Source organism: Eurytemora carolleeae, unplaced genomic scaffold (genome assembly GCF_000591075.1).
Source record: "Eurytemora carolleeae unplaced genomic scaffold, Eaff_2.0 scaffold6, whole genome shotgun sequence".
In the NCBI taxonomy this organism is placed as follows: domain Eukaryota; kingdom Metazoa; phylum Arthropoda; class Copepoda; order Calanoida; family Temoridae; genus Eurytemora; species Eurytemora carolleeae.
In genome coordinates this window covers 468,159-485,144 of record NW_019396148.1, presented here as the reverse complement: position 1 = coordinate 485,144, position 16,986 = coordinate 468,159, and the positions used below count along the sequence as shown (strand labels likewise).

General features: G+C 33.0%; 2 protein-coding genes across 2 annotated transcripts; both read right to left on the bottom strand.

Annotated features, from left to right (window-relative positions):
* Positions 1-1,815: 1,815 nt before the first annotated feature.
* On the bottom strand, positions 1,816-9,030 carry LOC111696469 (urea-proton symporter DUR3). Its single transcript, XM_023466076.1, has 7 exons — positions 8,885-9,030; positions 8,505-8,596; positions 8,100-8,174; positions 6,611-6,666; positions 5,062-5,180; positions 4,059-4,144; positions 1,816-1,948 (listed from the first exon to the last, which is right to left on the bottom strand). Exons 1-7 carry the CDS (start codon positions 9,012-9,014, stop codon positions 1,871-1,873), a joined length of 636 nt encoding a protein of 211 aa, XP_023321844.1. The 5' UTR covers positions 9,015-9,030; the 3' UTR covers positions 1,816-1,870.
* Positions 9,026-16,690, bottom strand: LOC111696413 (urea-proton symporter DUR3). The gene is made up of 10 exons (XM_023466009.1): positions 16,607-16,690; positions 16,505-16,548; positions 15,737-15,909; positions 14,497-14,565; positions 14,262-14,394; positions 13,929-14,003; positions 13,422-13,520; positions 12,993-13,170; positions 12,831-12,897; positions 9,026-9,124 (listed from the first exon to the last, which is right to left on the bottom strand). Exons 1-10 carry the CDS (start codon positions 16,645-16,647, stop codon positions 9,026-9,028), a joined length of 978 nt encoding a protein of 325 aa, XP_023321777.1. The 5' UTR covers positions 16,648-16,690.
* Between the last annotated feature and the right edge of the window lie 296 nt (positions 16,691-16,986).

The window sequence follows — 16,986 nt, the reverse complement described above, 5'->3', positions numbered from 1 at the left end:
TGTGATGTAAATATTGCTTAATACTCTGATTGAACAGGTCAGTTTGTTTTTAATCTTTGTGTCTGGGTTGACCCTCGTCAGTTCTTGAGATTGCTCAAGAACTGACGAGGGTCAATTATATATTTTAAATAAATGTGGAACTAACATCTACTTTTTTTACTCTCCAGAGGTTTGGTCCATCACCATCACCGAATTTTAAATGAACAGGTCATCTATTACCACCGACAGGTTGGTTAATCTGGGAAGAATGGCGATGCACCCAAAGAGGCTTGCCTCAATTTCGGACATCAGTGTTTTAAAGCCTTTAATTCAAGCGGCCCAAGAGAACAAAATTATTGTAGATTGGAATGAAGAAGGATATTTTTAATTTTTTTATTTTGAACAAAAATTCCTTTATTTACTTTCAGCCTTCTTTTGGTTATTTTTAACTCTGAAAATAGACATAAAAACTACTTGGAGTCTCCTGCAAGAAAAATTAAATTGATTTAAGAATAATAGCAGGAAATAAGAAATAATTCTCCCTTCATTAGAATAATCATTTTTAGAAAATGAATGGATTATCTTTTTTTTCAAAATCAGCAAACATTAGTTCAATGATACAAAACAATAAAAATAAAAATAGAGATTTGAAGAAAAATAGAGACATAAAAAACCAGAAGCTTCTATCATATCATTATTTTTGCAATTTTGTAATCAAATTTTTTAAAACCAATATTCAAAAATAAATGTAAAAAATGGATTATCAAGACATTTGCCTACCTTGTACTATAAAGAAACTGTTATTTTTGTAGGGTTAGGGCGGTAAAAAGAACTTTTTAGCAAAAGAGCGGGGGGGGAGGGAATTTCTTTTTATAAGATTACGGGGGGGGGGGGACAAAATTAATATGGGGAGGGGTAAAAAAAAATTCGACCTCTGTGCAAATATATTTTTACCCTATCTTAATCCTAAAACCGCCTTTGTTATCCTCGTCCAATTCTTGAGCTGTTTCCGACCAGGAGGCTGCAGTGTTTTCGGCCATGGTTTGTTTGTTGTCTGGGGTCACCACTTTAGACGTACATTTATTGCTTCTACATAAAAAATACATGATAAAAAACGTGTCTAATAAAGGAGAGGAAGATGAGTGTTCCTCTGGTTCCAGGATCCGACACTACTGATTTGCGGATTTCATAATCCTCTTTCGGGATTTCTTCCTCTACATGATACAAATTTTCTAGATTTAATTTGAACTACTAAAAAGGGTATGGTTTAAACCAAGATTATAAAAGATGAAATGAAATTCATTTGAAATTTTTATCTCTAAATATTTTCCTTTTTGTGTAAGTAAAGTTTTATATACCACTTTTTTAGTCATAATTAGGTTCTATTTATGATAATTGATAAATACTTCTCATCTTTGAAAAACATCTAATGCCACTATGTCGAAAAATCTTTTGTTTAAACTTAAAGCACAAGTTTAAAAAAAACCTGTATTAAACAGGCACATTATGTTGTATTGTGCATGCTGCAAGCTGAGACTAGGTCTTCATAGCAAATCTGGGAGGCTCTTGTCTGCATAGCAGAGGCTCATGGCGTCCGGGGGTTCCATCCCTCATCTTTTTTCCCTCAACTTTTTGCTTTGTAACATCATAAAAACTTTTGCTTTGTAGCAACATCATAAAAACTTGATTATTGTTATAAAAATAATAATAATAATAATAATAATAATAATAATAATAATAATAAAAATAATAATAATAATAATAATAATAATAATAATAATAAACTTTAATATTTGCCTATTCTGCAAACAATCTTAGATATAAATTTAAAAAACATTCACTGTTATATCTTATATTTCATGAAACAAGAAATAATAGCTCGTTCGTGAATTCAGTTTATGAACGGAGTAATAACTCCGGCTCGATTCTCTTCTTTTTTCTTCTTATACTGTCCATAAACCTCAATTACCTGAACAAATTATATTTAACCTGGAGCTTTAGAGGAGAATATGAATGGGGGTCCTTTAAAACAGCTTATTAAAGGGAGTGTTCGCGAAAAATATAATGGGGTATAGGCTGATATCGAATTTAATTCATTATCAATGGCTACTAATTCTACTTCTATATATAGAGTTAAAATTAGTAGCGATTATAATACTTTATTTTTTGCGAACGCTCCCTTTAAGATAGATTGAGTGGGAAACTATTGTTAGGATCGAGGGAGGGGAACGACTTTAAAGGAAATTATAGATTTGTCACATAACTTCAATTTTTTTGAGATTTTACTGAGAAAAAAAAAAAACATTGGGAGAAACTGTAGAAGAACTGAATATGTGCTAATTTCCTCAAGTTTATCCAATTTTTTCCAATTTTTCCAATTATAACTTGTGCTATATCTGATTGGCAAACTGTTTACAGCATCAGGTTGTAAAGATAACAAACTCATAGTTCAGTTCTCTTAAAAGAACAATTTTTAATCTTAACCAATAAAAACAGACTTGGATTTGAGCCAAACATGGTGTGCATTTGATAAAGGGTCCCCTGTATGATTTTTTTAAAACCTTAAAATCATAAGTTTTTAATTAAATATATTGTTTTCACGTATTTTTTTTGTAAGCGTAATTTGAAGTGACCCAGTTCTGGTTATTCACTTGACACTTTTATGTGTGATCACTAATGTGGAAGATATTGTCGTTTTTCTAGATTTAAAAGTGTTTTAACTCTGACAATTCCTATGCGTTTTCCTGCAGTAGAAATGTGCAAGTCACTTTTGTAGAGAAAGCAAAATTGAAAATTATTTGTTATCAAAATTATAAACAGTGATTTCTAATTGATACTTTATCGGGAAAAGCTTTCCGGGCTACCGTTGTGAATCGGGCATTGCCATTTTAACATGGAGGGTCATTAGAAATTACCCGTACAGTCCCTTTGATAGAAATGAATATTGTTATCTGCTAGACATATATCTGCAATTCTGTGGGTTTTCTAAGTCATAATATTAATAAATGAACCATCTGTCGACAATATTTTACTATTTTTCACAACTTGCAAATATTCTTTAAACCTAACCAATAACCATGTATAGAATATATTGTATACAGGGAAACCCACAAAATATGAGACTGCCAAGACGACTGGAAACTCCTAAAATGTAACGATCCCAAGTTTAACTTAAGTCTTCTGCCTTTGAATTGCATTTTTATGTCTTATTCTAGGATTTGGGGAAAGAAAGAAATAAGTTTACAGTTGCAGGAAATCATGAATATAAGGAAACAGACAGTAAAAATTCACTACAGTCGTCTCTCAAGTTATTTTCCATTCCGTTCGTAAAAACAACATTTTGCGGTTATCTGTTTCGCGGGGAAAAAAAATGCAAAAAATTGTCGCACATTTGTTTTATTTTTTTACGAAATTCCGCATAGATTTCGCTTCCTTTCATAAATTTTAATTTCGCAAAAAAACGCAAGAAAATTTTTGCGAAAATTTTCTGCTTAAAATTGTGCATTGACTTTAGAACCCATTTTTATCCTTTTAATGTAAATTTTTCGTATTTACTTTTTATAATTTTGTATATAAAAGTATAAATATCTTTTCCGCTAATTTTTTTATTTTAAAGAGGGCAAAAACAATTGTAAACATGTGTTATAAAGATTAAGTAAAAAGACTCTAGATTCGGACATTTGGTAGTATCAGGTTATATCTCTGCAAAGTGCAAGATCGTGGATTAATGCAGATTGAAGCTTAAATGAAAAAAAAAATAACATTGACTATCAGTTTTAATTAAGGAAAGTTATTTAGAATTCTACTAAAGTTCTCTCATCCAAAATTATATAAATGTGTTTTGCAAAATGGCAAAATTTCCCATTAAATATTAAATCTTACAAAAAAGGTAAACACTTTCTTTAAAAAATTATCCTTTTTTTCCAATAACAGCACAAAAATTTGTCTGGCTTTTTAACTAACACTTAAAATTTTACAAATTCATATTTTTTGAGACAATTAAACATTTTAAGCAGAAACATACAAAATTTTAAGAGAAAGTAACCCCCTTCCCACATCTCAAGTGTCTTTATAATTACCTCCTCTACAAAAGGTACAACAATGATGTAGAATGTGGCTCCGAAAGTCCAGGCCTGTGAGACACCAGTCCACACCAGAAACCGTACTGCAATATTTACACTATTCAATTATGTACACCCTAGGCATGATGGGCAAAAACTTTTAACTTTTTGGACATTTAAAAGATTCCACACAAATCTGAGAAGATTATTTTGACCTTCACAGAGGATTTCAGCTAAAAACGGACCAAAAACAATCCTTTTTATCTTATATAATTCAACATAATTTTTACTTTGTAAATTAAAAAAAATTATTAAAGGAACTGTCTTAGTAATTTCAAGTAACCCTCCATTTTAAGAGGGCGAAATCCGATTCACAACGGTACCCTTTGTTGGGGAGTTATCGTCTTTGTATAGTGTTTCCATCTAACTGAATCCTCCATTGTTTTTGTAGCAAAAAAGTCACTTTATTAGCGAGACCAAAATGGAAAATAACCAATTATTTAAAGAGAACTTATGGATTTTTGATTGAGAAAACTGTTCAGGGTACCGCTGTGATTCGGACGTGCCATCGTCATTTTGCGCAAACAAGTTATGTAGAGAAATCATAATCAAAATAAATAACTATTAATAGGACACACCCAGGGAATGGGCACACAGCACAAATGGATTTTATTTTTAATCATATACAAATACAAAGCTATTAAGTGTCCCGTTTTAAATCGGGTCACTTTATTAACAGACTTAATCAAGACTACATGTCCCTTTAATTAGCTTTGAACTACAGTAGAAAGCAACAACACAGATTGAACACTAGATGTCGTCTTTTCAAGATTTATTGGAACAAAGGAGTTCCGCGCAGGCAGCGCATGCTTTCTAGCTGTCTTATAATTCAAATCTGCCTGCGCGGAACTCCTTTGGGCTTCTGCCTCAGGGTTATTATGAACGAAAAAACCCTAAATCTTGAAAAGACGAAATCTAGTATTCTATCTGTTATTGTTATTAATCTATGGATTAAACTTACATTGATCTTGCACTACTGATTCAAGCATAAGCAGTGGCCAGACAAAAACCATAATAAAAGATATTCCTCCACCCAGGATCCAAGCTATCCGTTTCTCTTGACCATAAACTTCCTCAAACCTAAATAATCCCCAGCTAGTCCAAACCAAAATAACAAAAAGTTAAGACTTAAGTTTCAGCATAAATGTCGCTCATGACTTAAATGAAACTTAACTTTATATTTAACTCACTAAAATCGACGAGTTAAATATTTACCTCCAGGAAAACGTTGTAATATCTTAATTATTTTATATCAATCGATCATGATTCTGTACAAAATTATGCAGCGTTTGCATATTCATATAAACCATTTTTATGGTGTAATACATGAGTCAGGGATTATGTATAATTTAACCCCAAATTCATTATTTTTTAGAAATTTTAAGTTATAAACTTAAACTTCGCGAATTCTTTAGTTTTATGTTTTATATAGAATAAGATCCAAGTCAGAAAAGTCCCAGATTTTGTTCCCAGTCGGCCATGTAGATTGTGGAGTGCAAATAGATTGTTTAATAGATGGCAACGTAGTATTTGTACACTCTCAATACAGCTGTATTCTTACATCACAAGTGTCAACTCAGTATTGTGTCCCACAAAATCATTATTAATAGTGATAATTTTAGAATAAAGAGCTTATCTTTCAATGAAAAAGGTACAATTTTATGACTTAGGCAGTAGGTATAAAAGCCCCATCTTGAGCCTAACATCAGGGGCATGTGTTAGTTCGAATAGTCAAAAATTTGAACAGTCTCAAATCGATGCCTTTAGATTTTTCTCCAAAAAACGTCAGGGGGGTCCCTTGAGAATCAGAAAACTCTGGAATATATATACAGTGAGAATCAGAAAACTCTGGAATATATATACAGTGAGAATCAGAAAACATCAGAGTTTTGGTGAAATACTTGAATAAAGAAATAAAATAAAAGCACAAATTTAAGTATTTCACAAAAATTATTATGTTTTGTGAATTGGTGGTAGTATAGTTAGATTTGTACATCATGCACCCGTGAAATGATATAATATTTGCAATTATAGTTATGTACAAGTTTAGAATTTTTAAAATTAAAAAAAAAAATAAACAATTATCTCAATAAAAGTACACTTTTTAATGCAAATTAATACAAAGTCTTTTTTCTGATGTTAAGGCCAAAAAATTGATATTGGATGTCAGATTGCTGGACGTGACAAGCCTGGTGTACGTAGCATGAGGCTATGGAGACGATTTTGACTGGCTAGAAGGCCATTTTTAGTAACAGGAGGCTCTGGAGGTAAGTTTGCGTGGCTCATGGGGGCTCTGCGACCCCTCTCTCGTAAAAGACGTCAATTTATTTCCCCACATTGTAAAAACTGACAAATGTTAGAAATAGAGAACATTACGTATCTTTAGTCTTCGCTCAGGGAAAGGTGTCCTCCGAAATCAGGATTGTCCGAAACCCGCGTACCAAGCACACTAGTAGCAACAGTTAAAAACCTGATTCGGAAGGCATCTTTCCCTGTATCTTTCCACTTACGTCTCGAGTGAAGGACGATCATGGTATCTTCCGGTAGGTTTCAGATTCAATTCTGTCTAAAATAGTTTATTTATGAAAATTAGGCAAAACAGGAAATAGTTCATTGATTTCATAAATAAGATCATTATCAATCATGGATTAATCATAATTAGAGTGCACAAGTTGTATAATTATATATGTATGTTTAAAGTTCATGCCTTTGTCTATGTCTAAACCTTGTATTATACGCATATGTCTAATGTCTAAGTTTGTTGTCTATGTCTAAACCTTGTATTATACGCATATGTCTAATGTCTTACTTTGTTGTCTATGTCTAAACCTTGTATTATACGCATATGTCTAATGTCTTAGTTTGTTGTCTATGTCTAAGCCTTGTATTATACGCATATGTCTAATTGTTAACAAATTCAAGAAAACACGAAGACGATTACTACTGTGTAGCGAAGTTGACCGCGCACAATTCACAATACATAATACTATATCCGCTCCAAATGTGTCTCCTCATGTCCCCCCCCCCCTTACCGCCTCTACTTGTGGAGAACAGCGTCAGTTAGCTTTAGAATGTCGAGATGTGAACACCTCCGATCAGGAACTACTAACTCCTTTATGATGATAGTCCAGATACTCAGTAAGCAGCAGACGTGCTTACCCGAAGGGTTCCTAGTTTATCATGTAAACCAGAGACAACATGAAGCTCCACCTCATGATAAAACCGCGATCACTGCCTACTAGGTTGGATAAGCCCTGCTGTTTCAGTTCCTGTTGATCTGCTCCACCAACATGAAGCTCCAACTGTTCCATTCCTTTCAACACTAATAATCAATGTTATTTCATTTTCAACCGTTTAGATACTCCCAATTAAGGGCCAATATTTTTAAACTTTGCTTTTATTTCTCATTTCATGCTATTATTCAATAAAGTTACCGAATATCCCTGTTGTTCTTTTATTTGTGTCAACAATAATGTCTTAGTTTGTTGTCTATGTCTAAACCTTGCATTATAACATATGTCTAATGTCTTAGTTTGTTGTCTATGTCTAAGCCTTGTATTATACGCATATGTCTAATGTCTTAGTTTGTTGTCTATGTCTAAGCCTTGTATTATACGCATATGTCTAATGTCTAAGTTTGTTGTCTATATCTAAACCTTGTATTATACGCATATGTCTAATGTCTAAACCTTGTATTATACGCATATGTCTAATGTCTAAATTTGTTGTCTATGTCTAAACCTTGTATTATACGCATATGTCTAATGTCTAAGTTTGTTGTCTATGTCTAAACTTTGTCTATATCCGTAGTTTGCATGTGTTGTCTATGTCTGTGTCTAAATTTTGTATATCTGTGTCCATGGTTTAAGAGGATTGTCTATGTATATGTCTAAACCTTGTATATCTGTGTCCATGGTTTAAGAGGATTGTCTATGTCTGTGTCTACCTTGTATATCTGTGTCCATGGTTTAAGAGAATTGTCTATGTCTGTGTCTAAACCTTGTATATCTGTGTCCATGGTTTAAGAGGATTGTCTATGTCTCTAGTCTCATTCCAATCTACTTGATCAGTTTCCTAATTAATCAAACATTATTAAATTATTAAAAAATCGGCATTTATCAACCTTTGGTAAAAAACACTTTGAAATTACTTAAGCTGAAAATTGATTGGAATGAAATTAATGTAAACATTTTCATAAGCTCGGTAGAAACTTTAAAATTAAGGAGCTTAACTTGTTAGATTAAATTGTGAATATTTGAAAGAATCAGCTAATTTTAATTTACTGATTTCTTATTGGTCCAATCTCTGAGCTTTAGCCAATCAGAGTATTAGTTTAACTAATTGTATCCAGATTAAACTATTTCTATTTAAAAGAGCTGAGCTGTATAGATGTATATTATATACTGGAGTAGAGGTGAAGAAGCTGACAGTAGAACAGATAACACCTCCAGCTATTATAGCAATTACATTCCCGGTCAACATAGGCAAACCTCGACCTTAATCAAAATGTTTTTAACAGTTTAAAAAGTATGAACTTCCTACTGAACAAAGTCTGATTGTAAACATATATTGAAATGTAAAACTAAGCACGCAAGCTGTACAGTACACATACAGACTAAAGACGGCAATATGGGACAGTACACAAAATGAATCATCTTCTTCTAGTAAGAGTAATGCGTACTATACTCATTCATTATTTTTATCAGTACTGTACTGTCAGTACTGTACTGTATGTACAGTACTGTATGCACTGTAATATATGTACTGTTCTGTGTGTACTGTACCTGTGTTTGCTATAAAATCAGAGAGTCCGCCAGGGTATGTTGAAGCATGAATGAGCCAACAGGAAATAGAACATACTGCTCCTAGGACACACCCTAGGGACACACCCACTCCAGTAGTTCGAGACCACATCAAGCTAGATATTAGAGTAAATTTATAAATATAAACCTATATTCTGCGTGTATTTTACATTGAAAAACAGGTTTAACTACATGACCTACTGCGGCTCTAGCTTCGTCATCCTAAATCAAAATGAGAAATAAAAATTTTTTAAAAACGTAAATTAAAAAAGGTTTAAAAAAACGTGAAATAAAAAATTTGCACGGCCTCCATGAGCCCTGTGATATGGTCTCCAAGCCTCTGGATTTGCAGATGAGTATTTAAAATGAGATGGCGTTACTCCTATCCTCTAGAATATTTGGATATTTAAAAAAAAACACTGCATATTTCAAGATTAAATATTTTCTTTAAAAAAAAGGTTATTTATTATTATATAATATCTATGCTAACGTTAAGAGGGGTCATTTCAAATACTCGTCTGCAAATATGGAGGCTTAAAGATTATTTTGAGAGGCTCTGCACCCTCTCCCTCCATAGCGTAGCTACTTACAAGGTCTTTTAATAAAAAGGAGTTTCAAGTGAAACTGTTTTTTCTTTTCTTCTAAAAGGAGTGTTGTAATGATTAATGTGTTCTATCGAATACAAGCCAAATGTAAATCCTAGGGATTTCGAGATCAATCAATTGCACCCATGGTTTAGGGTTTATGCAAATATTTCCCTCTAGGTCCCCGTACTCTCGTTTTAGTAACAACCTCTTTATACATATCTCTCAGAGTATAAATGAATTTGGATTAATCAGTTTCATAGTTTATTTATTAAATACATCTGTAATGTTTATTCATGTTTTAATAAGTTCCTTTAGATCTTCAGCTGCTACAGTACTGTGGCTGTTCCGGAGTCTCTGCTAATTTACATAGTTGCTCCTACAATCTGAGATGCTTCGACAGCATTCTAGTTGCTTCCTTTGCTGGACTGGTATTTGGTCCGTGAAGAGCTATATAGAAAGAGCAGCGTATCCTGCATCAAGATCTCTTGTTCCTCAACTTTTTCTATAATTCCTACAATAGATCTGTGGAGAGCTGTTCCACAATGAGTAGCGTCTCCGTTCTCAGAATCCTCTGGTTCCGTTAGTGGTTCCAAAACAGATCTGTGAAGAGCAGTTCCACAATGAGTGGCGTCTCCGTTCTCGGGATCCTGGAAGTCCTAGCTCCCCTGTGTGTCTTGGATATCCTAGTTATCTTATGTGTCCTCGATATCCTAGTTATCCTATAAGTCCTGGATATCCTAGTTCCCCTATGTGTCCTGGATATCCTGGTTCTCCTATGTGTCCTGGATAATAAGGGTGTGACTTTTTTTTAGGAAGCAGCCGACCTCCCACGGGAGGTCACTGCATTTTTACTTTCAAAAAAATATTGTAACCAAAAAAAATTTCAAAATCATCCATAGGGTTGCAAATTGACGATATAATATTGGAGAAATCGTCGCAAGGCCTATAAATAATACTACATTATTTTATTTTATTATTACTTTTAAAAATATTAAAATTTAAAGAAGTTATGGCCAAATAACGGTACTACATTCCGATTTTTTAACTTGTTAATGTTTTTGATGATTATTTAGCTCTAACTCACTCAATGTTCAATTTTTTAATACGCTTTTCAGATTTGAATTCAGCATTAAATTTCCAAGAAAATGATGTAAAACATGAAAAAAAAATTTGTGGCCTTACGGTGAATTTTCTAATATTAAGTCGTCAAATCGCAACCCTTTGGAGGATTTTGAAATTTTTTTTTGCCACAATATTTTTTTTAAAGTAAAAACGCAACAACCTCCGGTGGGCGGTTGGCTGATTTTCAATATTGATCACCCCTGCTGGATATCCTAGTTCTCCTATGTGTCCTGCAGCTTTTGTTACCACAGATGTGTACAGAGCTACTCTGCAGTGAGCGGCGTCACTGTACTAGAATCATCTGGTTGTGCTGTTTCTACAATGGTGTGATGGAGAACTGTCTGCAACGAGCAGCTTCTTCCATCTCTGATACCAGATACTTTTATTTGTAGACCACATGGTTTCTCAATCACGTCTGTAGGACGATAGATTTCGTCCTCGTAGATCCTCATGATCTCTTCTTCACCTGGAGTCCTTGGTCTATATTGGTATCCTAGCTGGTCCTAATCTTGGGTGTTTCTGTCGAGAAAACCAGCTCGAGAATGTGGAGCTTCTGTATGTCCAGAGGTATTGGCTGCTCTGTATATCGGGTATCCCTGTCAATAGAACCAACTCAAGAATATGGAGCTTCTGCATGTCCTATAAACACTTTGCTGCTACAAGGCCCAAGTAACTTTGTTCATGGATCCAGATAGAGAGGAAAGAGAGTCCTCTAATATCCTTAGTGATGCTGAGGATTCCGAGGATGTATATTCATGTTGAAGGATGGGAAGGAGGCTGGCGTCCTCCTTAGTCCTCTGGTAGTCATGGTAAGATATATCATCCTGAGAGCTGTCCATGAAGTACAAGTCCCCAGGCCTTAGCGGGATAAACTCAACTAAGCTCTAACGTCTATCCTGTATTAGATCCTGGAGCGTACTGCTCCTATTCTCCAGGTTCTCTACTCAGCTTAGATTCAGACAAAGGGTTGAGAGGTTTTAGTACCTTATAGTGTTGATCGAATTCATGTATTTGACCGTTTTGTCGACGAATTCTAACCCCTTCAACACTCCCCCCCCCCTTCCCCCACTGCATACGCCCATAAACTAGTCAATCCTTTCCCAGTCATTCAATACTGTTCAAAAGAGTAAGGTACGGTTTTCTAATTTTTCGTTTAAGTTTTATGTGTTCTGACAATATTCATTTTGAAAAATTCCATTTTACATAAAAAAGATTTTTATTTTTGTTCTCTTCTGTATTTATTATAGTTGCTGTGTTTGTATTTTTTATTTTTATTTTTTGCTTATATCTTTTATATTATAGGACTAACTCCTGATGATGCCAAAGTTTTTGGCGAAATATATTGAGAAGAAAATGATATAATTCTAGTGCTAGAGAGTAGGGTTGGGATTTGTTTAAAAACGATCTAAAGTTTAGTATCTGGTTATATTCTAAATATTACTCCATTCTATAAATATTACAGTCTGCACATCTTCTGATCTTGAATACTGTATCGATTGTGTCGCAAACAGTTGCAATGCAAGAAAATTCCAATATTTTGAAATTAAAAAAATCGGTTGGAAAAATATAGCATGCTATTTTTCAGGAAAGGCGTAGTGAAAAATTAATGAGGGTATATCGATCCCTTTAAAATATTAAAAAATCTAGAAACAATGCAATCTTAAAACTAAAGAAAATCATAATAAAGCTTTACACATAAACTGGGTTTTTGCCGAAAGTCTTTAATCCCCACTTCTATAGTCTAAGTTTCAAATATCCAATTTGTACACCATCAGGTTGCAAAGATGTTTCATCAAAACGAAATTAAAATTAACTGATCAAGCGCGAATTTTTTTTTTTCACCCCCTTTCATCCCCTTCTTATCTTTTAAAAACACTTTTTTGTCAAACTTAAGTAGCTTTAAAAATCGACAACATTTTTTTCTCCGAAGAAAATCATCCCATAATTACATTTTATTCCCCCAACTAGGATAATTGTGACTGCGAGAGTGAATTGTGAAATGATTATTAAACAGAATCAGAAAACTGAAAAAAGACGACGACTTTTAGACCCAAGTTACTTTAAAAAGTCCAAAAATATGAAACACAGCAATTGTGCAGTATAAATAGACCCATTTCACTAAATAAGTGATTTAGTAACTATAAGAACTGCTTTAATGTCGTCTTCCTATTCCCCAGTTTTCTAGTTCTCACTGTATTATTTTCAAAGCATTTGTTTACCTTAATACAGGCAGTACACTCGTTTAGAGATGGGCACTGGCAGGTTTTATTATTAGAGCTGGTCTCTCTTAATTTATCATTAAAATATTGTATTTTCAAAAAAAATAAAGTTTTTTTTCCCTACATAATTATTTTTTTCGGATTCTCTTATTTATTATTTACCTAAATGGCTTCTCACATAGAATACAATGGCCGCTAGGTAGATCTTTTTTAAATGGTTTTATATATGGAATATAAATATCATAAATAATAATTGAACAAACAGCAATTATTTCTGCACTGCCGGTAGACATAACTGCCGTCAACATCATGATAATTGTAAAATATCCACCAAGTTTACCTAAAAAAAAGAAAATAATAAATAATCAAAAATCTACTAAATAATTTCTTGCACATTTAAAACAGAAATTCTTTGATTTAAAGCAATTAAGCCTCAATCTGTGAAAGACAGATGTTTATGGCTGCTATAAATAATGCTAACATGTGATCTTTGATTATTAAAGAAAAAGTTCAGAACTCTAGTAAAATACAATTAAAAGAAAGAAAAAAGCGGGAAAAAGTTTTAAAAACTATAAATTAACATCTACTCACCAAGTAATATTTCGGCAACGGCCGGAAAAACTAAACCCGCTGATATGTCACCATCGGATAAAATTGGGGAACCTTGGGCACTACTCAGCCCATGGTAACCTGGACATATTTTTTTAAAACAATTAAAAATGTTGTCTTTGTTATATTTTAGGAAGATTTTAGAAACTCTTACTACTAGGGTTTAATTAAAATTGGGATAAATCAATTAGTTTTTAAGCTTAAAAAGGTCAGCTATTAATTTGGACATCTTTGTTGCCATTAAACTCCAAATTTTTTTAAGTTGCCACCTGATGCTTGCAAAGCGGAATTTTCTAAAGACAAAACAGTCAGATTGGCAGGAAATAGACGTGAGGTCCACATATTGTTATAGTGTTGATTTTTGAAATTTAAATGTAAAACGAAATACTGTGAAAGATTTTGCAGTATTATAGGAAGAAAAATGAAAAGTAGTATAGAAACATGAAGTTATTAAATGTTATTTTCATGCAGTTTAAATCTCGAGATTACCTAAGGACATTGTGGTAGCCAGTCCAAAAGGAACAGCAAACCATGTTAACCCTCCAAATAGAAATCCCCAAACACCTTGTTTTAATCAACCTCTTTAACGCTTTTCATTGTTTAAAGTTTTATTTGAAATTTGAAAGAAACAAAAAGATTTTGTATTAGCTTATAGAATGTGGTGAAGTTAGTAAATTTTTCATTAAAGGTTCAGTTTTTTATTTGCAGTTTTAAACACAATAAAGAAAGTTACACGCTGGGACATTTTTCCGACTTAAAACAAGAAATCTTTTAAAACTGGGGAAACCAAACCAAATAAAAGCGTCTGCTGAGTTTACATTCCTCGTTTAGGTTTAGTTGCCACTGCGCTCTGCCAGTAGGACTGGTCCACGAATACAGCTCCGAAGTTTCCAACAATATTGACAATTCCAAAACTGAGACCACCAGAGGAGTAAAAGGTCAGCCAACTGTTGTTCTTGAGTATTATAAGACAATTTATGTTTTTATTAAACTTGATTACAGTTTGCTATCATAGTTTACTTAAATCTAGCAAAAAAATAAAACAATAAAGAAATACCTGGTTATCATCAGGTCCAGCCCAACATGAGACATAATCATAAACATCTTCAGCTCCATTAAATGGATTCTTAAAGAGATTGTGTGCAATTTCATGTGGATTCTTAAAGGTATTCTGTGCAATTCTATAGATGGAAGCTTAGTATGCAATTCACAAATAATTTAAAACAATTTTATCATTGTTCAGATGCAGTTTTAGAAAAGAGTAATTTTGTATAATAATTCAATCATATATTAATAACAATATGAATCTATGAATTCAATAATGACAACCATCATTTCTTTAAGAGAACTCTTGATCTAGACATAGTTTCAAGAGACTCTCCATTTGTAAGTTTAAGTATGTCTGATTTACAGTAGTATCCTTAAAACCTTTGTCGGATCAAGAGTATATATATTTTATATACTGTAATCTTGATACTCCTAGAAATCAATTGTAAGTTTTAAGAAAAAAAAATATCTTTGTCATCCTTCCTCATACCTAGATTAAAAAGTGTACCATTCACTAGAATTTCTCTTGAAGGGGCTGGTTCATGTACTGTACTATCCTGTGTTACCTTTTATAATCTGTTTTTGTACTGTACAGCTTGTTCTAGCTGGTTAGATGTCGGTCATGTTCTTGAAAAGAACTTGACTTGTGAATTGGACAATGACCATAGAGAATAGAATATATAGAGAGGAATTAAAAGAATCTCTCGGTATGAATTTTTTCAGTCCCTTTCACCTGAAAGGGAGTTCAAAGTGTACAAATCATGTAAATGTTCACAAATTATATGCAGTAAAGTACATTAATACAGTATGTTCCCTAGACTCTTCATTTCAATTTCGAATTTTTTAAACTGTTAAATAAACTTTATAATGAATTAGGTGAATAAAAAACATCATTTGATTTATAGTTATAACGGAAAATCATCGTTTGTAAAGTGGAAGGCATAGAGTCTATGTGAAATGATCATTGGTCAATTATGAAACCAGCCTATTTCATAATTTGGTTTTCTTTTAACAATAATTTTAGATTTTCTATAAAATGATATTCCAGGGCCCAACAGGTTATATAGCATAAATATGTGAAGTACACCTGCAGTATGGAAACAGTACAACAAAATGGCCGTTTTACACTTTTTTCTAGTAAATTCCTCTCTATATATTCTATTCTCTATGACAATGACATACTACTCTACTCTATGCACATATGGCCAATCACTTGAAATTATGGTTCCAGTCTTGAAAGCTAAATTTACCTTCACATTCCTAAACGGATTATAGAAGATCTCAAAAGTAAAGAAGAGCATGAGGCCGAATATGGTTGCACAGGTGAAATAGGAAACATAAAATGATCCTCCAAGGCCTCCAACTAATGTAAAGCCTCCAACCAGGACTACCAAAAGCATGGAGGCAAACTCCTGGGAGAGGCCTGTATGATAAACATGGGTAAAATGTGACTTGGAATCACCTTCCTTTCTTTAAAAAACGATTTTTCTCATGTTTGGTAAGTTTATTTGTCAAATTGGAAATCATTGTATTTTATACAAGAAAACTCTGGATAAGTAAGACGACTTTTAGAATCAAGTTCACTAGATTAGAAAATTGATAAGTATCTTGTAAAACTATTTGTTTGATTTTAACAACATCAAATTCACTTAAGTATTGCTATAATGTCATCTTCCCATTCCATTGTTTTCTGGTTATCACTGTACATTTAAAAAATCTCACTTTAAAATAAACTATTTTTTTACGTGGTGAGTGTATTTTTTTGTTGTGTAATTTTATTTTTGAGTAAACATTTTGAGAGATATTTATTATTTTAGTACAATTACTTGAGATTTTGATATGTTTGCATACTTTTGTGCAGAAAACGCGATTTTTTAATAAAAGCATTTAAATAATTTTACGAAATGAGTAAATAGGCAAACAAGTAAACAAATCTGTAGACAATTGATTAAAAAGCTATTTTTTGTTTTAAACACAAGCTTCATATTAAGGAAGGAGGGGTGAACAAAAAAGTTGACCTTGAACCAATCCTGTGAGTACAGCAGTACCTCCCAACAACAAACTTTAAACAAAATAAATTTTTTTTTTTTTTTGTGAATTCGATAATTTTAGTTCTTTACCTCAATGTTACAATAATATTTGTAAATAAAGCAAAAACCATAACAATTAGATGGGCTCTCCTACCAAACCTAGCCTAGATATACTATTATTAATCAGGATAATAATTAAAATAAAGTACAGGGTGTCCCACGAAACATGACAATAGGAAGACGACTTGAAAGTCGTCTTTGGTATTTGAATTTATTTGTGTCCCCTGAAGTACAGGGTCCCCTTTATACCTGCATTGTTGCCCCTGAAGTACAGGGTCCCCTTTATACCTGTGTTGTTACCCCTGAAGTACAGGGTACCCTTTATACCTGTGTTGTTACCCCTGAAGTACAGGGTCCCCTTTATACCTGTGTTGTTACCCCTGAAGTACAGGGTCCACTTCTATCTGTTG

What these genes read in the sequence shown, in the direction of transcription:
- LOC111696469 (XM_023466076.1), bottom strand. Translation starts at nt 9,014, where the DNA reads ATGTGGTCTCGAACTACTGGAGTGGGTGTGTCCCTAGGGTGTGTCCTA. An exon ending in GATCGTCCTTCACTCGAGAC is followed by an intron (nt 5,181 to 6,610) that starts GTAAGTGGAAAG and finishes GGGATTATTTAG; the next exon opens with GTTTGAGGAAGTTTATGGTC. An exon ending in ATCAGTAGTGCAAGATCAAT is followed by an intron (nt 4,145 to 5,061) that starts GTAAGTTTAATC and finishes TAAATATTGCAG; the next exon opens with TACGGTTTCTGGTGTGGACT.
- LOC111696413 (XM_023466009.1), bottom strand. Translation starts at nt 16,647, where the DNA reads ATGGTTTTTGCTTTATTTACAAATATTATTGTAACATTGAG. An exon ending in AATATTATTGTAACATTGAG is followed by an intron (nt 16,549 to 16,606) that starts GTAAAGAACTAA and finishes TTTTGTTTAAAG; the next exon opens with TTTGTTGTTGGGAGGTACTG. An exon ending in ACTCACAGGATTGGTTCAAG is followed by an intron (nt 15,910 to 16,504) that starts GTCAACTTTTTT and finishes TTTATCATACAG; the next exon opens with GCCTCTCCCAGGAGTTTGCC.